General features: G+C 46.9%; 1 protein-coding gene across 4 annotated transcripts in view; it reads left to right on the top strand.

Annotated features, from left to right (window-relative positions):
* The window catches only part of AMPD3 (adenosine monophosphate deaminase 3), a 43,898-nt gene that overhangs the window by 4,660 nt on the left and 13,274 nt on the right, over positions 1 to 25,964 (top strand). For 3 of the 4 annotated variants that reach the window (XM_012725513.1, XM_012725515.1, XM_004683050.2), the window contains exons 2-6: positions 4,863 to 5,088; positions 15,431 to 15,638; positions 19,603 to 19,765; positions 21,508 to 21,727; positions 23,657 to 23,786. In XM_012725513.1, coding sequence (XP_012580967.1) covers positions 4,863 to 5,088; positions 15,431 to 15,638; positions 19,603 to 19,765; positions 21,508 to 21,727; positions 23,657 to 23,786 — 947 coding nt within the window. Of the gene's footprint in view, positions 1 to 817; positions 1,271 to 4,862; positions 5,089 to 15,430; positions 15,639 to 19,602; positions 19,766 to 21,507; positions 21,728 to 23,656; positions 23,787 to 25,964 lie in introns of those variants that run through there. The other variant, XM_012725514.1, reaches the window with a different exon arrangement.

The raw sequence follows: 25,964 nt of genomic DNA, 5'->3' as shown, positions 1-25,964 counted from the left end.
TTCACAATTGGACTTGAGGAGGTGACTCAGGTCCAAGTTAGGGCTAGAGTTAGCCCTGTAAACAACTGACTCATATTTTCTGGGCTCTTCCCCCTAGGATTCTAACAACACCACAGAAATAGCCACTTTGCTCACAGGTTTTTTCCCAGACACACACAGGGCTTGTCTCAGTCACTGGGAGGCCCTTGTCTGCTTTGAACTTTCCCCTTCTAGGGGCCTCCTAGCGGGCAGATGAAGAATGGAGTTTGTGCTCTGTTTTAATCCCCCCTGTTTGCTTTTAGAGGCCTGGTCTGGAGGGTCACCTGAGGCAGCTCCACCTTCCCCAGGGAGAATGGCAGCTGCTGGTGGCAGTGTAGCAAGTTCAGCCCTCAGAGCTGGAGGCCCAGGTGGGGGAGGGAGTAAGAAGGGGAGGGTGGAGTGGGCTCCAGTGGGTCAGTGGGCCAAGATTCCTTGTGTGTGTGCATGTACGCCCATGACAGTCAGACCTCCCAGGCTGTCCTCTCTCAGGTGATGTGCAGCTTCCTTCAGGGAAGAGGGGAAGAAGGTATGGCAGAAGCAGCTCCTTTTTATCCTAGCCTGTTCCCGGCAAAGGAAGGGACAGTTCACGGTCCTTCCCACTTTAGGAGGCGGATAGGAGGGAGGAGCCTGTACTCACAACTGGATTGAGAACTCCCCCTGTCAGTCCTGGGGTGCCCTCTGGAGGGTTGTGCTGAGGGACCTTCTGAGGGAGGCAGGGCAGGTGGTAAAATGAACCTGTGGTAAAATAACCCAGGGGCCAAGGAAGTTTAAAAAGGAAGCAGACAAGGTACTGGTGTTGCAGCTTTCAGGAGGAGTCTGGACGTTACAGGGAGGGTGTGGCTTATCTTCTGTGGTTAGTCTGGAAGGCTGAATGTACAGTGTGTTGGGGCAGCTGCGGCTTCAGTTTGCTCTGGAGAGGGCGGTGAACAGGGCCAGAACTCTGCATTCAGGATACAAGAGCCGCTTTATAGCAGATTACTGGCTTTACCTGGGAGTCTTGGAAATTTTCCACTTTTATTTCATATTCACGGAAGAATTTCCAGCCCAGACCTTTCCTGCTCTTGCTCAGGGCTGCTCACAGATATGCAAAGCAGAGACCTCCCACCCCAGCAGGCAGCGGCAGACAGGACCCAGCTAGCAGCACTTACACACTGACTCAGCTCAGCCTCCCCAGCAGGAGCGGTGTGGTCCAAGTGTGTCGCCTGGGTGGCCACCTCAGGATCAGCCATGGAGACTCCAGCGTCAGGCTCAGGTCTGTGTTGTGGGTTCTGATGATGGGAGTCTGGCAAACGCACAATGCAGCTTCATTTGCTTTTAAAGTGGCACTGAGCTTCCTTTTTGGAGGACTGTGGTGCCATAAAAGTTACTGTTTGTTGAAATTACTGTGGTTTTATAACTTTCTAACTTGAGACACTTCTTCATGGTCCCACGAGCATGTTGTATGTAACAACAAGATAAGCTGTATCACTAGCTGATGCCAGTGAATTCTCAGTTAAGCTGCCTAAGCTTGCTGGCTTTAGCTGAGAAACAGTTGAAAAGTAAGGCTTCAGCAAGCAGCTGGAGCAGAAGCTCTGTTTGGCATCTGTTTTCCTTGATGTGCCTGACCGGCCAGTTTTGTAGGTCTGAGAGGAGAGATAAGCCCTGGAGGGAGGGATTGGCAGGTGGGAACTGTGTGCCAAGGATGTCCAGAGACAGCAGATACACAGTCCAATCTTCAGGCCTGCTGACTGGGACCATCTCCCCAAGTGGGTTACGTGGCCTCTGCCAGAGCATGGAATCAAGTCTTTGCCAATTATTTAAGACACTGGTAGTAGTTCTGTAAGAAATTCATATGGAATCTGTTGGGGGTGGGTAGGAAGAAAGGGGTTTGTGGGGAAATATGACTTTGATTCTCAAGTTTTTGACATGCCTTTGGAATCTGGGATGAGGGGCTATATGAATGCAGTATCTCTCTAGTCGTTCACCATAAGGCCTGTTCTACCAGCAACAGGTATTAACTTCTTATGATCCATTTTGGAAAAGGCTGATTTAAGATACTTCACTTAAAGGAAAAGGAAGATCTTTTGTAGAGAGGTGATCCTGAAAGAATGTTTAGTTGATGTGAGCAAGTTTAAAATGCCTCATGGAAGAACATGGGAGAAACTGTTCATGGCAGAACTTTCAACAAAGGGTCCCCCAAAAGCCCTCTTGTGAGGCGGCCTGGTGGGGTGTGGTTGGTCAGCCCTGCATGTTCTGTGGACGTGAAGGATGAGTACAGAAGGTGGTGGTGAGCAGCAGCCATCCCACACGAGCTAATGCAGGGATGAGTTTCAGTGGTGTCATTTTTATTCCCTTTGGGTTGGTATCTCTGTGGTGAAGATGTTTGATGTTTTTCTCTTTTCATAAACTTGTAAGCCTATGCATTTTCTATCTTCTTTGTGTTTGTAAAATGATACTATAGCAGCATGAATGCTGAAAATCAAACTTTATCTCACATACAGTCAGTCCTCTCATTTGATCACATGAATGTGTCTCTTTTACAGCCTTTGTCCATAGGGGATGCATTTTTTTTCTCATTGTAATCAAAGCAGGGGTACAGTTTTAAATATTAATTTTTTCATTTACTGTTTGCCACAGTAGTTTTTATATGATTGCACTGTCCTCATGATTACAATTTGGATTGCTTAACTTTTTCCCAAGTGAGTATGCTCTAATTTGGATGTTTTAAAGCTATTTTTATAAAGAGTGAAGGTAATATCTCTGTGTTTTTTTCCTGCCTTCAGATTCTTTTCTTAGAAGCAATTTCTTGAAGTGGGTTTACTCTGTCAAATGATACAGGTGCTTTATGGCATTGGCTACCCTTGGCCTGTGGTCTGACACCTACTTCTGAGATGCTATGTGAGATTTTGGAATGCTGTTCTTTACCCAAGTCCTTAGAGGTTGGGTTGGGGTGGGGTGGAGGTGTTCTGCCAAAACATCTTCCTCTGGGTCTAGTTTTTTTTTTTTTTTTTTGGATATTTTTCTTCCATTTTCTGCCCATCACTTACTTCTCCAAGCCTCTGCTTTGATGGTTTCCAGCTTCCCCTTCTCTCTGTTATCAGGATGTAGAAATCTCCACAGTCAGCTGTGTTCCTTTTCTTCTTTGCAAAGGACATGCCTTTGCTGCCTTGGTGTCTACTGCCACAGACCAGCACAGTGGCCTGCCAAGATACTTTTCTTCATCAGCTCCCTCTCACTCAACCTCCTGGGGGCAAGAGGAACCCAGGAGAGGCCTGGCCCTTGGTATGGAGGGAAGGAGGAAATTGGTTTCAGAGCCAAGGGGCTCACAGACATGCTTTGCTGTTATTAGTCTGCTTTCCTCCTTCCTGTCTGTGTTGTGAATGAGACCAATGTGTGGCAGAGACCACAAGGGCAAGCCTTCCCTCCCCCCCCACCCCCCTGCCCAGCACCGGAAATCTCTCTGCTACCTAGAATTATGGCACTTAGGACTGACAGGACCTTAGTGACCATTAGTTCAATCCCTTCGTCTCACAAATGAGAAAATGGGGAGGCACAAAGAATGATTGTCCAAAGGTTGCTCACAGTGGGTCCCTCCTCCTTTGTAATTGCTTCCTCTCCCTGCCAGACAGTAACCGGGTACAGTCTCACCTTCATCCTCATCTGTCAGACTGACAAATCCACTTCTCTCTTATACCTTCCTTAAAGGAACTATGGTCATAGGTAGACCTGAAACTCCTCATCCAGAGCCACTCCCGATACAAGTGACATGTTGGAAAGAATGCAGTCAGTATTCACCCATTCCATATGTATGACACTGGCAACACTGAGACCTGCCTGACACCCACGTACTGAGAGAGCAGCATAGCATGGGGGTTAAGAGTTGGGTATCAGGGTTCTAGGTTCAAACCCCTAAGGTTCAGAGAGAAAAGGGAACAAAAGGCTAAGACCAGCACAAATCTGCTAATTTACTAAAAGTGTGGCTCTGGGCAAGTTAGTTTTCTGTGCTTTCATTTTTTTTCATCTGTAGCAAAGAAATGCTAAGACTAACTGCAGTAATAACTGTAAAGCACTTGCCAGAGAGTACTCGTAAGTGCTACATAAATGTTGCAAGAAAGACAAGAAAGGAACCAACTAGGTGACTTGGGCCAACTACTGATGGTAAGAAACCAACATGCAGAGAGAGGGGTAAAGGAAAGTTTCTTTGAGGAAGTGAGTTTTCAGTTGGGTTGTGAAAGGTAAAGAGTATTCCTTTGCCCAAACCTTTATTTAATTGGCTTTTTCTTATAAGTTCTGGTGAGCTTGGGAGATAGTGCTACCACAATGGCAGGTTCTTTTTTTTTCCCAGCAAAAAATGTCTTGTGTTGTAGTGAGGAATGCAACCTTGGATTCTCTAGGTCTTAACTGTCATCTTGTGGGGCTTTTAATCATTAACCCAGTCCTCTGGGCTCTGGTCTTCCCCTCTGTGTGGTGGGGAGTGTAAGGTTTGGTCATTGTTGCATGGTCTCCCCGAAGGGATTTCTTCGTGCTTCTCCCTCCACCATGGAAACAAAGCCTGGAAGTAAAATCAGGCCAGCAGGACTGCCAACATGCCACAGATTCCCTGAGTTCAGGAAAATGGGCTGGACAGTTCATTCTTTGACTTGTGAACATTTGCTTTCTCATGAAAACATGATCTGACTTATCATATCCAATGACTTATTGAACTAATTTTAAACCTTGGCATGCTGGGTTTGGTCTGGAGAGTTCCTGAGTAGAGCGCTAACCCCCAGGGGACCTGGCCCTTCTTTAGTGCTTCTCCTCCCACTCACTGGCCACTCCACCATTCAGTAACTCATGAGGTTTAACCCTTGTGCTTTCTCTGCTAGCTGAGATGCCGCGCCAGTTCCCCAAGCTGAACATATCTGAGGTGGATGAGCAAGTCCGGCTCCTGGCAGAGAAGGTGTTTGCTAAAGTACTCCGAGAAGAGGACAGCAAAGATGCCTTGTCCCTTTTCACCGTCCCCGAGGACTGCCCCATTGGACAGAAGGAGGCCAAGGAGAGGGAGCTGCAGAAGGAGCTGGCAGAGCAGAAGTCGGTGGAGACTGCAAAAAGGTTTGTTCCCATGACTCAGCACTGTTGTGTGTGCCCGTGTGCAGACCCAGGCAGGCTATGGGCAGGTGTCTCATGGGAATTGGACTGTCACTGTGAGCTGAGATTATTTCTTAACCAAGGCCACATCATTCACCATGTGTTTACTGCAGGTGCCTCTGGTTGGTTGCAAAGATTGAAAACTGCTTTTTCTCTGCAGCTGGTTTAATAACACATCATGCACATAAATGCCCATGTCCAAATGTTTTTTTCCGTTTTCTTTTTGGAAATTTGAGGATTTCTTGGGGACACATCAATTTTACTTTTTTTTCATCATTTGACAGGTATTTTGCATTATTAATTAATCTAGCTCAATCTTTGCCAGGTGCTGGGCACTGGGGAATGTGATAATGAACAAGATAGATATGAACCCAGTCCTGTAGAGCTTACATTTGGTCCAGACAATAATTAACTGGACAAATTAATTAAAAGATGACAAGTATGGTAAGTACTGTATCAATAAGTGCCTAACCAGGAAAACCATGTGAGTATTAGAAGTAGGATTTTAATGCAGGGAATTGTTTACAAAGGTGATAGAGAACAGACAGGGGAGAGTGGCAACCTGGAGATTATACACAGCAGGAAGCAGCTACTACCTAGTCTGGAGTGACAATGAACAGTGGTGGTGTTGCTTGGTAGGAAAGTTGCAACCGTGGAGACCTTTCCAATGGAAACTGGAGCCAAGGAGGAGAAGTACAGGCTGCAGACGCCTCCCAAGGCAGATCAGAGACAGGAAAAACATGGCTTTAACCCTCTGGCACTTCCCAGTTTTCCCAGGTGACTGCCTTTGGCCAAATGTAGCCAGAAGTCAGCTGACACATAGCTGAAAACCTAGGAGAGAATGCACGGTGGGTCTGAGGACAAACAGGCCCAGGTACAGTACAGGTGCTATGGAGGAGATGAATATGAAGTTAGAGAGGAATGAGGGGTGGGTGAGTCTTTTTTTCTGAAGGAGTAGTTGGGCCAGGTCTATTAGGGGAGGTGAGCTGATACTGATGGCATAGGAGGGTGCTAGCTGTGCAGAACCGCGTGAGACCTTTTCGGTAGCGGAGTCAGCCAGGGCAGATGCCCTCAAGTATCTTCACCAAGGCCTGTAAGGAGAGGTGTGGTTAAAGGGAGAAGAACCTGCAGGTGGGAGGAGTAGGCTGGGCCCACATCAGACTGGCCTTGTGCTCCTTGATAAGAAGTTTGGATCTGAGTCCATGGGCAGTAGGAAACTTCATGCTTTCACGGCTTATTTCACCCAGGAGAGCAGAATTAAAGAATAAAAAAGCTTGGGCAGGTGTGTGGTGGGGCTGTAGCTCACCTGCCCAGCACACTGCAGAACTAAGCTCTAGGTCCTAATATACTTGCCTATTTTTAAAAAAATTCTTTTTTTTCCCATTTTTTAAAGATTTTTCATTTTTTATTTATGCATACAGAACTGGGGTACAGGGGCGGTGAGAGGACTCACCACAGACAGAGTGGGGAGCAGAACAGGCAGATTGATGACGTACACAGCAGTGGCGGGTCAGAAGAGGTCTGCTTCACCATGGAAATCACCTCCGGGGCTGGGAACTCACTCTGAAGTGGCCTGTGGCCTGCTTGCAGTGCTGCGTCCTAACCCATTGCACTACCAGGGAGGGCCCGATATTCCCTATTTTTAAAGGCAATCTTTCCTTTTCTTGGTAGTATGGAATTTTAGTATGTCCTTAACTTTATAGGGAACAGAGGTAAATACTGGAGTCTCAGCATGAAGGTGAGAACAGAGCTTCACCATCTCTAAGTGCTTTCTTTCCTTGAGGGACTATGAGCCTATGAAGTGCAGGGTCATCAGTGCCATTGGCCAATTATGAGCGATAACCTGTGTTGGGCAAAATGGTTGGCGCCAGGCCTGAGGGCATGGTCTCCTGGAGGGTAATGAGATCCCCATCTCACTGTGCTTGCTTAATTTTATGAGTGAAAGGTTTGCAGAACCTTCTGTGTTGAATGAATTGAGCATTTTAAACCCTTCATAATAAGAACAGAAGGATTCCTGGTACTTTTATTTCAGGAATAATATGTTTTCGAGATCAGTTTCCATTATAGAGTGACACTGGATGGACAGCTGCAAAAGGAGATTGTTCTCTTATCAATGCCCATGCTGAAAGCAAAATGGACACTTTCTTACTCTGAATTCAAATGGTGCTCTGTAGTTTCTCCAAATTTCTCTGCAAACTCTGCTCCAGAAGTTTTGTTCTTACATCGAGGTTGTGGTGGTCTTTGTTTGCATCCAACTGCCTCCTTTGACTGGAAGCTCCAGGAATTGTATCTGGTTCCTATTGTATCCCCTCAAGCCAGCACAGGACCTAGCTAGCCTGTGTTTGCAACAGAGGAGAGACATTCTGCTTCTCCATTGCCACCAAAGACACAACATCAGTGTGGTCACAGTTCCCTGGAACTACCGTGGTCTACCATTTGTTAGTAAGCTCTGTGACCTTGGGCAAATTAGGAAATTTCTCTGTGCCCCAGTTTCTCCTACATATATAAAGGAGGGATGGTATCTTCATGTAGGAAGGAAGGAAAGCACACATGTAAAAAGGTTAGGATAATGCTGGGGTCAGCAAGCCCTAGCCTACAACTGTTACCTATTTGTCCAATGTCTTGCTGTGGCGAGGGCAGCAATAGCAGCTACAGTTTACCGTGGGCTAGGTGCTGGGCTGTGCAGTTGATCTTCATTCTCCAATCCCTATGTCAAGCTTTCCAAGTGGCTTATCATTTTTATAGGTTAGGAAACCAAGGCTCAGAGAAGAAAAGTAACTCTCATAAGATCACACAGCTAGTCTTGTATACAGAATCCCTTTACCCTGGAGGTTAACCCAGTTTCTAGTTGGGGGTGGAGTCTTTGGTTCTTGATCTGTAGACGCTAGAATTACACTGGGTGTTAACCACCAGGAGCCTACACCCTGTTAGTTTTTAAACTAAATGGAGGGAAGCTGGGTCAAAGCCCCACCCCCAAACCCCACCCTTCTTCTTCACCAAAATACAGCCAGGGGAGAACTACCTGTCAGACATCCCAGTGTCCTCTGGAGCTTTTCACCCATTTTGTCCTGGTCTTTCAGAGTCACTGCTCCCTAGAGACACCTTTATGCAAATATTCAGATGTGAACAGTTCCCATTTTAACTCTGGCTCCTCCCTGATGATCTTATATAAGGAGTTTTCCAGTGAGACAGGAAACCAGCAGGGTCTCCAGCTTCTCAGAGTCTGAGGGTTTGTGTTTCAAGCAGTCATATGCTATGAGGCTTCCAGTTTGGAAAAAAGTCCTTCCTCACCCTGGCTTCTCTCACAAACTTGATGTTTCTGGTTTTTGAGAAAGGCTTTACAACACTTTTCTTTTTTCTCTCATTAAAAAAAAAAAGACTAGGACTTTTGTAAAAGCACAAATGGACCCATGGAAGGGAAGTAGCTCCTTTCAAGAAAAAGAAAAATTGGGGGCATGAGTAAGAAAGATGAGCCCCTAAAACATGGTCCAGGTGTCCAGTAGTTGTAAGGACTGAGCTGGGCTTAAACACAGCCTTTTTAGTACTGTGGCCTTTCTCCAGGGAGAAGTACTTGTGTTGCAGACTAGCTAGGCTCAGATTTGGAGGCCAGCAGGGAGAGCGTGCTTCAGGGATCTCTGCCTCCCGTGGAAGATGACATTGGTCAGGTCTGTACTGGGACTCAAGGGTGGGTCAAGGGGGGGAGGGAGTTGGAATCAAAATCAGTAGATGAAGACAAGAACACAGGAAAACCCTGGGGATACCCAGTAGTTACCTGGAGCCAGCAGCAGGGGTGGGAAGCTGGAACTGTGGAGGCTTTTCTGAAGGAAACTGAAGCCCAGGAGGAGAGGTAGCACCTGCAGATGCCTCCCAAGACAGCATCTGGATTTTGGTTTTAACCCTCTAGTTTCACATATTAACTAGCCAGAGTTGACCTACCCTAGTGGTTCATAGCTGGCACTTAGCTAGAAACAAATACAAAATTTCTGAGCAACCTCACAGTCCTTTTGTCCATTCTCTTATTTATTTTTACTTTACACAGAGTTCTAGTAAGCTTGGTTATCTTATTTCTTATTCTGTGGCAGATTTAAAGAGCAGATAGAAGTAGGAAGAGGGACTTCTAGAAGCAGCGTCATGAAAGTGTGGATACTATGAGTGCAGGCTGTGGGGGTCAGACTGACTGGGTTGGTTCAAATGACAACCTTGCCTCTTGTTTGTGAGTGACCACACTCACAAGGCTGTTACCTGTGGGAGTCTTTTCCTGATCTGCAAAAGGCAGATAATGGAAGGACCTACCTTGTGAGAATTAAATGGGCTAATAAGCATGACTGCTGAGCACAGTGCTTAAAACATCATCGGTGTTCCCTGTTTTTGTTACTATTACTCATTAACACCGAGGGAGGAAACTGAGTAATTATGAAAAGCAGATGCAAGAATTCAAAGCATAGCAGTCTCAAGACAAGATGCCTCTAAGATGGTGACTGGATAGGGCAGTGATGATCCTGAGTCATCTGATGAACTTTAAATTATGTTTGGCATGCTCTGATTAGGTGCAGGAATTTTGTCTTCCTTTATAATTGAAATTGTTTTTTAAATGAGGGCTTAAAGGGGACAGATGTTATCTGAAAAATCTAGTTCTCCGGAACAGTTCCTTCTCCTGAAAATGTTTTGAATAAAATAGGAAAATATTTGCTATGATTAAAGCTTGGCACAGCTAGCATGTTGTTAAATCACTTTGTTTTATGAAACTTCTTAAATCAGGGGTAGGCAACTTTGTAAAATTTAGGGCGACTGGCAAAGGAGCTTCATTTGAAGCAGTCAGTTCACCTGCTTTTGAAGGACTGATAGTTTAAGACTTAGTTTGAAAGGTAGTAGACTCTGGGGATTTGGGGAGAAGGGCAGCTGGGAAGGACCTGAGAAAGGGAGGCTGGGAGAAGGCAGTGAATGGAGACCCGTGTGAGCAGGAGCAGTGGAGAGGCCGGCAGCAGGCCTCTTGCGCTCTCAGAGCATAGTGAAGGGAAAGGAGGAGTTGGGATCGCAGTCACTACAGCTGGTGGCTTCAAGTGGGCAAAGCAAAGCTGTACCCACCTGGCCAGTCTGCTGGGCATTTGGCATGGTGGGTTCCGCCCCCGTGGGTCCTCTTGCAGAGCCGCCATGCAGCATACAGCACGGTCAGCTGTTTCTACCATATTCTTTCTGGTTAGGCTGGGACTTCAGAGTAGGTGCCAGGTCTTCAACCAGGGGGCCCCACTTCCATGTGGAGCAGCACAGCAACAGTGGAAGTAATAGAAACTATGAAAGTCAGCAATGAAAGTCAGTAATGTCAGTCAGCAATGTCAGTCCCACCTGCTATCCAAATTCTAATTGTTCATAAAGCTCCATGCTGATTTGTGATTCCTGCTTTTATGGTAGCAGTTCTCTTCTGGAGAAGGGGCTTCCAGGATGAGGTAAACGTGTGTGTGTGTGCGTGTGTGTGTGTGTGGAGGGGGATTCCAACGAGACTCCCCATTCTGGAATGTTCCCTTCTCCCTCAGAATGATGCAGGAACCTCTGATCCTGCAGCACCATTGCTCCCACCCCAGTCTGATTAAGTGTTTCTTCAGGGACCCTACAATGTCCAGGGCACCTCATTATCCTTACCACATTGCATGATAGTAATCTGCTGAACTAGTCAGCCATCTGTGTCATCAGAGTCAGCCCCATTGGTGAATGGATATGTATCACCCCCAGAGCCTAGGGGTATAGTGGTCTATTGAATGAAGTGGGGCCACACGTGTACCCTCAAGAATGTTTTGAGTATGACTCATTGTGCACTGTTGAGAGCCTTTAGTGAACGGTAAAGATGTGTCCCCTGCTACCAGAGTCACCCAGACAGGCAGCAAAGGACAGTAGGCTTTTTTTTTTTTTTAAAGATTTATTTATTTGTACATACAGAACTGGGGTACAGGCCAGAGACTCAGGGGCAGTGAGAGACTTCACCAGAGACAGAGTGGGGAGCAGAACAGGCAGATGGAGGAAGTACACTGCTGAGGGGAGCAGCGGGCGGGTCAGGAGAGGTCTGCCACGCCATGTGGTCTCCTCCGGGGCAGGCGGGAATCGAACTCATGCGGAAGTGGCTTTAGCTTCTCAGTGCAGTGCTTTAACCCGCTGCGCCACCAGGGAGGACCGGACAGTGGGCTTTTGAAGGCCCTTGGGGGGATGCTGGCTCTGCTCTTGCAGAGCATGGAGGGCCCCCTGGTTCTTTAGTTGGATTTAGCAAATAAAAGAAATATTATCATCAGAAGGCTCTGGGGTGCACAGGAGCTGAGGAGGATTGGGGGTGAGTCAGGGTAAAGGTGAAGAGGACACAGTGAATGGCAGGGGCAGCCATGGGTCATCAAGTGGGTGGAGGCACCAGACAGGTTCTGAGAGATGTTGTGATATCTTAACAAAGGGAGCAGTTCACCTCTTTGTATTCAGAGCAGGTTGGGCAAGAAGGATACTGTTGTTCGGGGGACCATTGTTTTCAGAGATGAGAAGCTGCTCCCTGGTCCTGTGGGCCCTCAGAATTCGCCTGCAGTTGGTCTCCTCACAGCCCAGTACTCTGCCAGCTCCTTGGCAGGAGTGGGTTTCTGCCAGCTGGATATGTGGGTGGGGGAAGGCGGAAGTGCTCCAGCCAAGGCAGAGGGAGCTGGCTTCCTCTGGTGCCCTAAAGGCTAGAACGAGGTCTAACAGGTGGGACTGTGGACAGACAGATTTGGCCCATCATGCGAAAGTGCTTTCTAATAGTGGCCACAGATCATGTTTGTGCACTTGGTGTTTGTGTGTCTAGCACTGGCCTGGGCCTGAGTAGGTGATTGGAAAATGTCCCTTGGATAAATGATGAAATCTGGTGTCTTATTCAGAAAGGTCGTGAGCTCACTGTTGCTAAGGTATACAAAGACTTTCCTAGTGAGAAGATTGGGGGTAGGAGTCTTTATAAAGGCTCTTCAACCAGGAGACCCCAAGTTCTATAATTCTGATAAAACTTATGGTGACTTATTGTGACATGTGACAATTTACTTCATTTTTTATTGTCACATTTTATTATCCAGTCAGCCTTGGAAAGGAAAGAAGGACACCTGTATAAAAACACACACACAGTCAGTGTCACTCCCCACCTTTGTTGCCCGAGGCTCCACTGTATATTGTATAAAATGAGTATTAGATTGGCCCTATTGTGGGCAGAATTTCTTAAATGGCTCTCAAAGATATCCTATACTAATCACCGCATTCTTTGAAACATTGCCGTGGTGGGTCTGAGCTAATCACTCGAACATTTAGAGTGGGACATTTTCTCAGGTTGGTAGTTGAGGGGGATGTCAGAGACATTCAAAGCACCAGAACAATGCACCGTGCCTGCCTTTGATGAGGAGGGAGCTGATGAGGAGGGAGCTATGTGCCAGGTCAGAGAATCAGTGGGAACTGGAGCCCCCTCTGGAGGAATGGAAGGGGGTTCTGTCAGTACCCTGAAGGAGCCTGGAAGTAAAGTGTTTATTAGAATCTTCCAACAAGAGTCCAATGTGACCAATTTTTTAAACAAATATATTGAAGTAATATCAGTTTATAACATCATACAGGTTTTAAGTGCATAGCATTATAACTTGACATCTTGATTTTGGCCTTGACACCCTGAGCGTAGAGCCCAGCCAGCCAAGTTCACCCAGACTTTTCACCTACAAATCTGTGAGCCAAAATGGCTGTTGTAAGCCAACCTTAAATTTGTTCTGCAGCAAAAGAAAATAAACATAGGCGCTCTCCTTATGACCCATTTAGTTTTTCCAATTTTCATTGATTTGAGCTACAAGCTGGGTTACACCCAGCTCTTGTCCAAGGTGACTGTGCCTGGAGGAGTTGCCCACTGTCTCTTATACCTGCAAAATCTGAGCTCCTAGCTCACCAATATTCACATGTGGTTATCTGTGAGTCACCTGAAGACCAACTCTGGAGTTGTAATGGATGTCTTCAAGGAGAATTCTTTGGGTACTCCTGGTAGCTACTGGCATCCTCACAGAGGAGGAAGGAGAAGGACATTCCTTGAATAAGCTGGTGCACTCTTGGCTAGCTGGACTTTCAGCTTTCTGATCATAGTTTTGTTTTGTTTTGTTTTCTTAAACATTTTTTCTATGTTTGGTGCTCACCTTCAACATCACTTACTTCTCCCTGCCAGGACCAGCCCTCGGGCAACACTGATGGACATAAAAATTCAGAGATAGAAAAGTGGTGTGGTAGGCAGGTGAGTGACACAGAGCCAGAATTTCATGAGACCTGGCTGAACTTGTCAGAATGTGAGGAGGAGCCCAAAGCCAGTGGCACTTCCTCTAGTTGTGAACATTTAGAAGATGCCAAAGTGAGAACCTCATTGCTCGAAGTGAATCTGCCTCTGAGCCATGACTGACTAGCATGAGTTGGCATCTTCCTGGGTAGGATACCTGACTCAGCTCCTTTGATGGATGAGTGGCAGGCTGGGGAAAGCCTTGCCAGAGGCCTTGGGGTTCAGGCTGTTTCCTGAACAGCCCAGTGCATCTATTATGCAAGGCCAGGGACAGGGCAAAGACAGACTACTGAAAATGGGCCGTTTCCATTTTCAAGTTGTAAATGGCCAATTGTCCAAACTGATGAATACATTGGTGGGCAGATAAAGACCACTCATGGACAGAGAGAGCCATGGCAAGTGGGAGGTATATAGATAAGGGAAGAAAACAGTGGTTCCTGAAAAATATTACAGTGGGTCAGTGAGACCTGGCCAAAAGTGAGGAGGAAGGTAGCTGCTTCAGCCAAGTCCTATGGCAGCTTGGGGAACAGTGATTTCTACAGACCATGTAGGTGTCACTGGTGCCTGGAGAAGAGAAGAGCTCTATGGGAGATGGGGACTGATAGTTGTCACTTATGGGACATGGAGTCCTTTGCAGGTGGCTATAGGCCCTGATTGTGGAACAGGTACTGGGAGGCTGCTGAACCCTCTGGCACAATGTAGTGCAAGTCGGGGCCTTCCTGGTGGCCTAGAGATTAAGCCTCAGCACTATCACTGCTGCAACCTGAGTTCGATGCCCAGCCAGGGAGCTAACCCACAGATGGAGCCGCACACTTCTCCTGTCTCACCGCTATTCTTCTTAGCAGTGTATTTCAGTAAAAATCTGCGTGCTCTGCTCCCCACTCTGTCTCTAGTGAATCCTCTAACACCTTGCACCTCACCCCTTGACCTATACCCCAGCTCTTCTATGCAAAAATAAATAAACAAAATCTTAAAAAAAAAAAAAAGAACTAAAAAAAAGGTAGTGCAAGAAGTCAGCTAATTTCTCACATTGAACATCACTAAGTGGCAATGCTGGGGCCCTGGGCTCCAGTGGAAGCAGAAAGGGACTTGGGAGAGAGGAATGCTGATGGCCCTACCTCACTGTTAGCTGACTCCCTTCCTGGGAAGGTTCCATGGGTGCTGTCATTTGAAATGTTGCTGTTTAGTTAATGTGGAAGGCAAGTGTTCATCAATCAGCATAGCAAATAAGCATGAACTTCTGATATTTTACATGTACCCCACTTCCCTGAGGGTTGGTGAAATCATCTTTTGGTGTCAATCTGACAGTCCAGAGGGACTTGGAGTTGATAATGATCAATGCTTTTCTCAAAAAGATACAGATCAGTGCATGCCCAGCAGCAGCAATAACCATGGGGCACAAGTCAGACTCCAGGACAGCGGGGTTTGGGGGGACGGGTGCGAATTGGCAAGCAGAGCAGGTACCAGGGAGCTAGGAGGCTGGGGGCTAGCTACAGCCTTGCTTGTGACTTTGTTGTTCACTTCTGTATCCCAACTCCTTAATAAAACAAAGAGGTGGGATTTGTTGATTGTCATGATTTCTTTTAGCTCCCAAACTTCAGATTCCTAACTTTGTGAAGTACACTGTGATGGTCTTCAATGTGTCTGATTATAGTCCTTCCTGAGTATGTCTCTGAGCTGGGGGACTGGGTTATCTGAAGTTAGCATTTGGTCCACATGGTTGGTTTGATGTTATCCTCACCACGCTGCCCTCTGCTGCGAGACCCCTGTGCATGGTCTGCCCACTGTCTCCTGAGGCCTTTGCCTATTCTAAGTGCCCACAGCAGTTTTAAGTGACCGCAGGGAGGAAGGTCTGGAAGACTGTTCAGTACCTCTTCATAGAGATGTGTGTGAGAGGATGGCACAAATAATCAGACTTTTTCACGGCAGGGCAAGATTCTTCTGCCTTGTGTGCAACCTAACACTCGCTCAGATTAGCTGCTGACATCTCCCACTTTCCTTGTCCTTGGCTTTTAGAAAGAAAAGTTTCAAGATGATTCGGTCCCAGTCCCTGTCTCTGCAAATGCCAACGCAGCAAGACTGGAAGGTACCCCCGACAGCCAGTCCGGTCATGTCACCCGCAACCCCTGTGATCACTGGAGCCACTTCCCAGCCGGCACCTGCACCTCCCTACGCCATGCCTGAGTTTCAGCGGGTCACCATCAGTGGAGATTACTGTGCAGGGGTAAGGTGTTTCCCACTTCTGTTCTCCCCTGTGTCCTTGTCAGAGGCTAGGACAAGGGGTCATGGACCTTTGGGGTCATGGCCAGCCCTGGAGCCTGACCCAGTGTGTGGGGGTACAGGAGGGGTCAGAGAGAAGTTGGGTCTTTGCTGAAGTTGTGGTGTGTCTGAGATATTGCCCATCCCTGTCAAGAGGCCCAGGGCTTCCTACTGGCATAACGTGGTCTATATGTTCCATATGTTCTCTGCTTTATGTTCCTGTAGCCCATTGAAGAGGGCCCGTTAGGGTTGAAATGTTGAATAGATTCACAGTCCTGATATTGACTGGCTTGGGTAAAATCAGTTATCTCATCCACACAACTTTTCCTGTGTGCTTGGTTCAGTATCTTTACATATAGACTAGTCAACTCCCCTCGCCCTCCCCTCCCTGCTACCTCCAACTAGGAAGAGACGGGCTTGATGGAAAGTGAACTAGTTTGGTTTATGCCAAGTTAGTGACCTTATGCCAAGTTAATTAGTTAGTGCTAGTTATACCTGTTTGGATGATGTGTTTTTGTCGCTTACTTCTTGAAGGAAGCCATCATTCAGCTAGTGCCGGGGGTGAGTTTGGTTCTAGCTCCTTGACTCTCAACCTACTATTTTCTCTTTTGCTCTTCTTTTCTTTTTAAAGATTTACTTATTTGTGCATACAGAACTGGGGTACTGGCCAGAGCCATAAGGGTGGTGAGAGGCTTCACCAGAGACAGAGTGGGGAACAGAACAGGCAGATCGACGAAGTACACTGCTGAGGGGAGCAGCGGGCGAGTCAGGAGAGGTCTGCCATGCCATGTCGTTACCTCTGGGGTGGGGATCAAACTCACACTGAAGCTGCTGTGGCCAGCTTACAGCGCTGTGTCCTAACCCATTGTGCCACCAGGGAAGGCCTTGCTCTTCTTTTTAACAGTAATTTTACAATCTATAGTATGTGAGAAAGAGTAACTTGTTATTTTTAAAATAAATTCCTCCTACCTTTAAAACAGATTTTATTCTTTGTGTGACTGAGAATTCTTGCATATGAATAAAATTTAAAATGGACAAAAATCATATCCTCCATCCACCTATAATTCCCTTCTTCTGAGGCAGCCACTGCTTTTGGTTTCTCATCTGTTCTCACCCATGCAGCCTGTGTACCTATAATTTAGTAGGCACCAAGAGTTTATTTCTTTATTTTTACACAAATGGTAATATGTAGTATATATTATATTGCACCTTTCTTTTTTCATTTGATAGTATAAATGTCTTGAAGGTAATGCTTTGTTAATATATAAATAACTGCCTTTTAAAAATAAGGGCAGGGTATTCTATTGTGGGGATGTACCTTCCATTATTTTACTTAAGTTCCAATGTGTGGGAATTTTGACTGGATAGCACATAATGCAACCTTGTCTGAAGAAGCAGCCTTCTGCTCAGGCGTTATGGGTGTCCATCGCCCTCCAGCATGTGGGAAGGGCAGTGGTGAATGGAGGTGGGCGGACCTCCAGCTGAATGAGAGGGCATTGATTAAGTGTGTAACTGGCTTCTTCCATCAGTTTCCTGGCTGGCATGTTGTAGAATATAGAGCCCCTGAATTGGACAATTGGTCCCCAGAGAGCAGTGCGTCCGTGAGAGGCAGGCTGACCTTGCAGATTACCCGACCCCACAGGCTCTGCTGCTGGGCATAGGACCTGCAGTGCCTACAAGCTGGCCGGTGGGCACCGGTCCATCAAGATCCTGAGCACCCTCTCGGTAACCTCAGTGTGGCCGGGCCCCTTGACTCCGTCACTTCCACAGACCAAAAGTTTGAGTTTGTCACTGGCAGGGGTTTATTTTTGTCCAAGCTGTCCTGTCCTATTCCTGCTGCTGTCAGAAGCCACTCACTGGAAGGTGCAAAGTGGAATTAGTGCACTCTTTATTTTTTTTTTTTTAGTAATATAATAATTTATTTTTGCATCATTTTGTGCCTTTTTCCATCTCAGTTGTAATCCCCATGTGCCATCACTATAGTCCAGTGCACTTCTCCCCCCCCCCCCATTTTGATCCCATTCCCCACTCCACCTCTGTAAAATGTCTCTGGTATATGGCTGTTCATTATTATTATTATTATCTCGCCTGGTCCATTATACCCCTGCTATGAGTGAAACCATCTGGTATTTCTTATTTTTCCTTTTTCTTCTGGCTTATCTCACTAAGCATAATCTTTTCCAGCTCCATCCATGTTGCTACAAAAGGCATTTGTTTATTTTGGGGGGGGGGGAATTAACACACTCTTATGGAGACATTTGGAGCTAGGAAAGGAGAAGCTTTTCTTTAAGAAAAAGCAAGAAGTACATTTAGTAAAAGCATAAAAACATGCATGGGAAAGATAAATGCTAACTTCTGAGGATGGCGTGGTGGAGGAGTAAGGAGGTTAGAGATGTAGCTGTATCTGTGATGATTTATTTATTCAACTCTTTAATAGATCTGAGCCCATGATGAAAAATATTAAAATTGACAGCTCTGGAATGAATGTCTGTCACTTCCTCCAGTGCTTCTCAGTTTAAAATATTTCAGAATTAAAAGGGAATTTTAATTAAGCCAAGGAGGAAACCCCCGGGCCTTGCCCTTCCCTGCTCTCTGCTCCACCAGCATCTTGTGCTTCCTTCTGCTGTGTCACTTACCCTGTCAGGACTGTTGTTTAGCTGCTTGTCTTTCTAAGCACATTCAGATTTCTGCCACACACATGCTCCCCAAATGGACTAAGATTAATGAGCCCATTGGAAGGTGAGAATTTATTTCAGTCATCTTCAAACATGAGGCAACTCCAGAAAAGCAGATATTCCTTGGACTTTGGGAATCAATCAGGTCACAGTCTGAAGTTTGACTTTGAAACTTCCTAGGGGGCTTCCCTGGTGGCCTGGGGATTAGGTCTAAGGTGTGTCTCACCTGCTGCTCCCCACTCTGCCTCTGTGAGTCCTGTCACACCCTGCATCTCTGACCTACACCCTATCTCTTCTACAAAAAAAAAAAAAAAAAGGTAAAAAAACCCAAAAACCTTCCTAGATAGTGATTATTCTCTTTGAGCCTTAGTCTCCCCATTTATAAAATGGGTTATAGTGAGGACCAAAATGAAATCTACAGAAAGTGTCTGGCATAGAACATGTCAATAAGTGCTTGACTAGATGAACTGGATTGATGATCGGATGAATCATGAGCCTGGGTGGGCAAAGTGTTAGGCAGAACATGCAGGAGTTTTTATTTTTACCTCTGAAGGACTCATATTTTCTCAACTAAAAATAACAGTGTTCACCTCATCAGGTTCATGCCCAGACTCTGCCTCATTGTGCACCAAGGGCAACAGCAGGTTAGTGATTTACCCAGCAGCATGTAAGGCCGACCTTGGGGTGTGCAGGACGGAATGTCCACTCACCTCCTAACAGCCCTAACTCTCCTCCCAGGTCAGAGGGCCCAAGACCGTCTCACATTCAGTTGTTTGCTAGGACTCTTTACTCAGCACATGACTGTGCTCACGACTAGGATTTACTGCAGTGGAAGGATGTGGAGCAAAGTCAGCATGGTGTTTGGTGGCAGCAAGGTTCATGGGGATCTGGAGGAGACCAGCTATAGGCTTCCCTGTGTCCTCTTACTGTGGAGTCAGCAGAACACAATTTCCTCAGTACCCAGTTATGACAGCAGTGAGAAGTGTTGTCTACCATGGAGGCACATTAGACACTCAGCACCCAAGGTTTTATTGAGTCTAGTTAGACATGCAGATAGCACACCCCAAGCCCCAGACTCCCAGAAATCAGTTATTCAGCTTAAACCATAGTGTCTTCACAAACAGTTTAACCACAGTGAGTCTCTCCTCCTAGTCAAGGAATGGTTGGAATGTTCTAGAAACCCAAGTTTACAACTGCTAGGCCAGTAATGTCATGCCTCCTCTATGAGCTCTTTTCTGCAACCCTCTCATGCAGATCACTGTGGAGGACTATGAGCAGGCTGCCAAGAGTCTGGCCAAAGCCCTGATGATCCGGGAGAAGTATGCACGGCTTGCTTACCACCGATTCCCAAGGACCACGGCCCAGTATCTGGGACATCGGCATACAGACGCTGCACCTCCAGAAGAAGGCCTCCCAGGTAGGGTGCTGTGGCTATACGTGGGATTCCCAGTGGGACAGAGTCCAAGAATTGGCCAAGATTTTTTATTGACAGGATATATTTCCCCTAGATGGTGTTTTAAGGGCAGGGCTTCTCCTAACCCGATGTTTGCTGGTTTCCCCAAAGTTCGATTCCATGTTCACTGTGTGCTTCACACTGGGTAGACCTGAGCTGTAAATGTTAAAAGTAGTCCTTAGTGTTGGGGGTCCCCAGGGAGACAAGCCGTTTCATGTAAGGCATTTAAAACAACACGATCAGAGAGTAAATGCTCAACTGGTGGTGGGGGTGTGGTGAGATAGGTGCAGAGGGCATGTTCCAGAGGCAGGCGAAGTGGCCAAACCCACCTGCATTCTGATCTGAGAAAGATACCTCTCCAAACTCAGTCTCTCGGTCTATGAAATGGGAAAGCTAATAATATCGCTCTTGGGCCTGTTGTGAGGATGCAATGAAAGAACGCATGTGAGTTACTTAGTGCAGTTCTGGCATCTAGTGAGTCTTCAATACATGGTAGTTACATTTATGCTGTGGAGTTTAGAGGAGAGATCAGAGAGGGCAGGAGGGTTTCTGGTGGAGTCTGTTGAGGGTCCTGAAGGACCAAAGAGCAGTAGATGCTGTGAGTTAAGAGATCAGATGGAGATCTGCTGGTCTGTGCCAGTGCAGGGCATCCTTGGTGCCGAGAGATCTCTTGTCTCTGGCTTTCCTGATGCTCCGGACTTTGAACTAGAGCTGTGATCTGCACCTGAGCGTATTTCTGCCCTCTGGGCCCACTTCTTTGTCTGCCCCCCTTTAGGCAAGGATATAGAGGAATGACTATGCCATGTGTACTTTATATAAAACAGTATTGGGGCACTGGGCATGAGTGCAGTGCATGCTGTGGCTTCCCCCTTAGTTTTTGTAACTGTCCTCATCTCACCGGCCAATGCTTTCGGGGGTGCTCCTGAGCTGCCTGTGGTTGTGTCTGATGTGGGGACAGCAAACCTCAGCTCTGTACTGGTTCAGCCCCTGTGATGCCTCAAGAATGTGCTGAGGGATCTGTTCTGAAGACTGGTGGGGGACACTCAGACATTTACCCTCCTTTGGTGGCTTCCTTTGATGAGGATTCCAGGGTTTCATCCTACCTGGCCTGGGCAGCAGCTGGGTAACTGGACCTTTTGTGGGACTGGCTGATGTGCAGAGCTGAAACCCCTGAAACTAAATAGCAGGTCTACTCTTTTGGCCAGAGGCCATGAAGAGTCAAGAATACTCATTATGATAGTAATGAGATAATGCCCTGCATTACTGTTGACAAGACATTTGCCCTGTATCCACTGCTGCGGTCCTCACAACAGTGCGTTAGACAGAAGGTGTAATCCTCAAGTGAGGAGACAGGATCAGAGAGGTGCAGTGGTTTACTTGACATCTCATAGCTGGGAAATAGCCAAGAGTCATATCCTCAATAAACCAGTGTTACCTCAAAAAAATATTTTACTGAAGTATCAGTCATGTTCCAGGGACTGTTCGGGGAAGCAGGGAGATAGCAGTGAACAGAATATATACTATCCAAGATCAGTGAAATTATTTAACAAAATAAATCATGGGAGGGAACAAGAGATGTTGGGGCAGGTGGTGGTTAGGCTTGAGACAGAATGACCAGCATGAGCCTTACTGAGAATGTGACTTTTGAGGCCATGTGAACTCACAAGGTCAAGGGCACTTCGCCATCACTCAATCCTGTTTTGCAGACTTCCACCCTCCCCCACTGCCCCAGGAAGACCCTTACTGCCTGGATGATGCTCCCGCCAACCTGGATTATTTGGTCCGCATGCAGGGGGGCATCCTCTTTGTGTATGACAGTAAGAAAATGCTGGAGCGCCAGGAACCCCACAGCCTGCCCTACCCTGATCTGGAGACCTACACAGTGGACATGAGCCACATCCTGGCTCTCATCACTGATGGCCCCACGTAAGTCAGCTTTCCCTGCATCCACCTGTTTGCACAGGTGCTGTGCTATAGAAAGGACTCGGAAAGAACAACCAGGTAGCCTTAGCTCTTGACTTTCCTGCACGTAAGGCAGTCCCACCTGCTGGCATATTCTTAGAGTTGGTACTACCTGTCCCTTCTCTGTGCATAGGTGTGGAACTTCTGTATGCTGGTGGCTATCTGTGCACCTTAAGATGGCTGTCCCTGTCTCTCCAGGCAGGATGGGAGCCTGACAGAGTTACCTGGCGTGGGGCATCCCAATAAATGGTAGAGGAAGCTTGAAAGCTGTTGCTTCAGGGTTTTCCCTGTTTCTGAAGTATCAGTCATGTTCTAGGGACTGTTCTGGGAAGCAGGGAAATAGCAGTGGCCAGAATATAGACGATCCTAGATCAGTGAAAGTACAGGGAGAGTACAGGGAGCCTGGGAACCATGACGCTTGTGGACTTGGCTCAGGCTGACCTGGCAGAGAGTTATCTTCCTGAATTGGACCTCGCTCTTCTTGGTGACCGCTTACGCTAATCAGCAGAGGGTATTCAGCTTGCCTGCATCCTGAGCCTTTGAGTGGCTGGGCTAGGAATGCCTTGCCAGGACTAGGAGCCTGGGGGAGAAAGTGGGTGCTGGTTATGGCAGAGGACTTCTCTTTGGCCCTGCCTCTTGAGTTTTGCTTGGAATGGATGTGCTGCTGGTCTCAAAGTGGGGAATATGGGCCCGAGGGGATGGTCAGCATGGTTCTCACGAATCTGAGAACAGAGCCAAGCCATGGGTTGGGGAGTGAGGTTCCTGGGAGGCTTTCCTTAGCTAATGTTGGGAGGAGCTTTGAGGGGAAGCTTTCGGAGTGACAGCAGGGAGAGGACACCAGCTGCTCTAAGAAGCATGTGGGCCTCAGCTGCCTGTCTGGGAGGTTGTCAAGGAAAGAACTGCTGGAGAGAGATGTTGGGTGAGAGGAACTTCAAACTCCCTACAGACTCCGAGACTCCTGTGCTTCGTGCTTGGGTCTGGGGCTCATAGGCAGACAGATGATGGCGTTGTCCCGGAGTGGGCAGTCACTGTTTATGAAAGTGAGTGAGTGGATGCTGAGGGTGCTGCTGTTTGTGTGTGGGGGTGTACCAGCAGTGAACTATGTTTGTAGCTCTGTGTGGCTGTTGCTGCCGCTTGTTGTAAGCAATGTGCATCCTACGCCCACTGGCCTTTGCTGGCTGGTTGGGAGATTAGTCCTCACAGAGATTTCTGTCCTTAGTAACAAACATCCCTAAGTTTCTAATCTGCCCACTATGAAAGGCATCCTTGTCTTGTGCTGAAATCTCAGAGTTGAGGGGTCTTCAAATCTTGGGTTCGGGGGTATGCCATTTGGTCAGAGGATGCTTCTTCTTGTGCCAAGGCAGGAAGGTCACTCTGTATAGTTTGACTGTATTGCTGATCTTCTGGGCAGAAGTTAATGTCCTTTCAAATAATTAAAGATGGTTGAGGGTAAATGGGAGAAAAGAAAGAAGAATGGGATGAAGGAGAGAGATGGCAAATTATTGAGCATATGCTTTTCTTAAAGGCAGGCCTTTCACACGTATAAACCAATTTAACCCTCACTTCCGTCTCGGGCATTGCCATCTCCATTCATGGGAAACAGATTTGAAATTAATTGCCTAAACATGTTAAGCTAAAAGTCAAAGAATATGCAAGAGGTTGCAAGGTTACTGCCTTGTATTGACTCTCCGCTCATTTTATTGAGCACATGCATGTGAAGACACAGTTCTGCTGAGACTGTAGAAATCTGGAGCCTCCTCTTCCCTCCCTTACCATCTGATCTTCCACCTGCGTGGTGGAAGCCTGCTCCCTGCAGACACCAAAGGTCTGCCGACTGGAGAGCTTGATGCAACTTCTCCTCAACTGTGGTTTCTCCCCCTTCCCAACCTGCAGGAAAACATATTGTCACCGGCGACTGAACTTTCTGGAATCCAAGTTCAGCCTTCATGAGATGTTAAATGAAATGTCCGAGTTCAAAGAGTTGAAGAGTAACCCCCACCGAGACTTCTATAATGTGAGAAAGGTGCGTTAGCGGGCCAGTGCTCAGAGCCTTCCCTCCCGGTTCCCCTCCCAACCCACAGGACACCCTGAGCCAGCCTGGGCTAGTTCCCTAGGTCACTTTCCTTGGCCCGCCTGAGGAGTGCAATCTGTAAGTGCAAAAGCCACACTGGCGAGTTGCTTCCTTGGGACAGACTTCTGGGGCTTCCAGTGCCCCAGCAGGCGCCAGTATCACTCTAGATGGAAACCTTTATTTACATTGTGTATCTGCTGGAATGTACCCTCTTTGGTAAAAGGGCCTGGCTCATTAATTGGTCATAAGAATTGAGGCCTTATTACTTTTAAGTTAGAAGAATTCATTATGGAGAGAAAAAAACTGCTACATCTGCTTTGGATTCGGGAGCTTATGTGTTTTCTTCTTTCTGGATCAGGTGTATTTAAAGAGTCTCATCTAGTGTACCCTCTGCCCCTACCCTGGAGTGGATGAGCACCCTAGGTCTGGGCTTAGCCAGTAAATGATTTTGATCTCCAGCTTTTCCACTTTCTGCCATTTAACTATACATAACAAGGTACGAGGTCTGTGCTGAGCATAGGGCATTTGATGTTGAACAAGAGTCACTATGTGTTTACCAGATGTTCCCAGCTTGTTGCTATTAGTGTGTAAACATTATGATAGGACAGTTTTCAGGCACAGACCAGAACTGAGCTGATGTAAAGAGTAGAAGTTAGCCAGACAGAGGGTAGGGTAAGGAACTATGCATTCTGGGCAGAGGGACCAGCATATATAAACGCTAGGAGGGAGAGGACCTTGTGAGGGAGGGGAGGAACTATCAGGAGTGCGTTGACATAAGAACAAGCATGACCATGTGGCTGGAGCACTGATGTTGGGGAGATGGTTGTGTGGCTGCAGGGGTGTGTGAGGTTCTGACTCTTACAGGGACACATGGGTCTCTTGGAAGAGACAAGGAGGCAGGTTATGGTAGGGAGCTGGAAGAAAAGCTCATGGGGAAAGGGTGGCAGATAGGCTTTGCCTGCAGGAAGCTTGGCCATGCCCAGTTTAGTCTTAGTGGGCTTGTCATCTCTACAGGAATCTCTGTCCCAGAGTCGAACCCTTTGAGGACTGTCCATTTTGGGTTCAGCATTGACAAGGTGGGGAGCGGTGGGCCAGGGGAAGATGCGGTTCCTTTGAGAAAGTCCAACTCAGGTCTCCTTCACTTCCCTGACCTGATTGATAGCACCAAGCCATGTTAGGTGGAAGGCCTCCTGCAGGGAGGCACCGAGACCTGCTCTGTCAAGCATCATGTGAGTAGACCACAGCTAAAAAGGGAGAGTGGGGTTGACGGCCTTGATGTTAGTAGGGTCATCATTTCAATGTTAATGAACCCTATTCAGTAGTAGAATCAAATTGCATTCCAAAAATTCATTCTAGCTTTTGTGTGTGTAGTATGGATTGAACCAGAGCAAAAAAAAAAAAAAAGAAATGGTGACAAGACTAATTGGGAGGTCACTGAATTTAGGGGTGAGATCACCCAGGCTGGAACTCATATGGTGGCATTGAGGTTGCAGAGCACGATGGATTTGAGATCTGTTTGGAGGTAGAACTGAGAGGGCTGACTGGTGTGGAGTGTGGGGAGAGGATGACTCCCAGATCTCCAGGGTGAGCAGCTGAGGGAAGGGTTTACCATTTCCTGACACATGGAAACCCAGGAGACTGTCTGGTTTGGAGTCCGTCTCCAGAGGTGGAGAGTCCAATTTTGGATATAGTAAATTTGGGTTGACTGAGTTATCCAAGTGAAGAATAGGCATGTTTATACAGTAATGGAACTTTTGGCTGCTGATGTAAAATTGGGAGTTGTTGGCAGAAAGAAGGCAATTGACGGCAAAGGCAAATGGATCATACTGCCTTTGGAGAGAGTGTATAGTGACAAGACAAGAGGTTCCAGAAAAAATTCCAGTATTGAGAGGGTGAGTGGTGATTTGGGAACAATTAAAGAGGCTGGTGAAACAAGAGGAAAAGCAGGAGTGTTTGGTGGTGTTAGGGAGGAAACATTTTTTCCTACCCCCCCTTTTTTTTTTTTGGCTGGAAAAGGGTTAAATTAACATCAAAGAGATGAAAAGGAAAAACAAAATACTTTAATTATATATCTATAGGGAGTTTACATAGATGTGAAAGATTTCAAAGATAGCCATATGGAACTAAGCA

The sequence above is a fragment of the Condylura cristata genome, unplaced genomic scaffold (assembly GCF_000260355.1).
Source record: "Condylura cristata isolate star-nosed mole 26May11 unplaced genomic scaffold, ConCri1.0 scaffold00015, whole genome shotgun sequence".
NCBI classification, from domain to species: domain Eukaryota; kingdom Metazoa; phylum Chordata; class Mammalia; order Eulipotyphla; family Talpidae; genus Condylura; species Condylura cristata.
The sequence above is the reverse complement of the archived record's forward strand: the minus strand, read 5'-3'. Positions and strand labels throughout refer to the sequence as shown.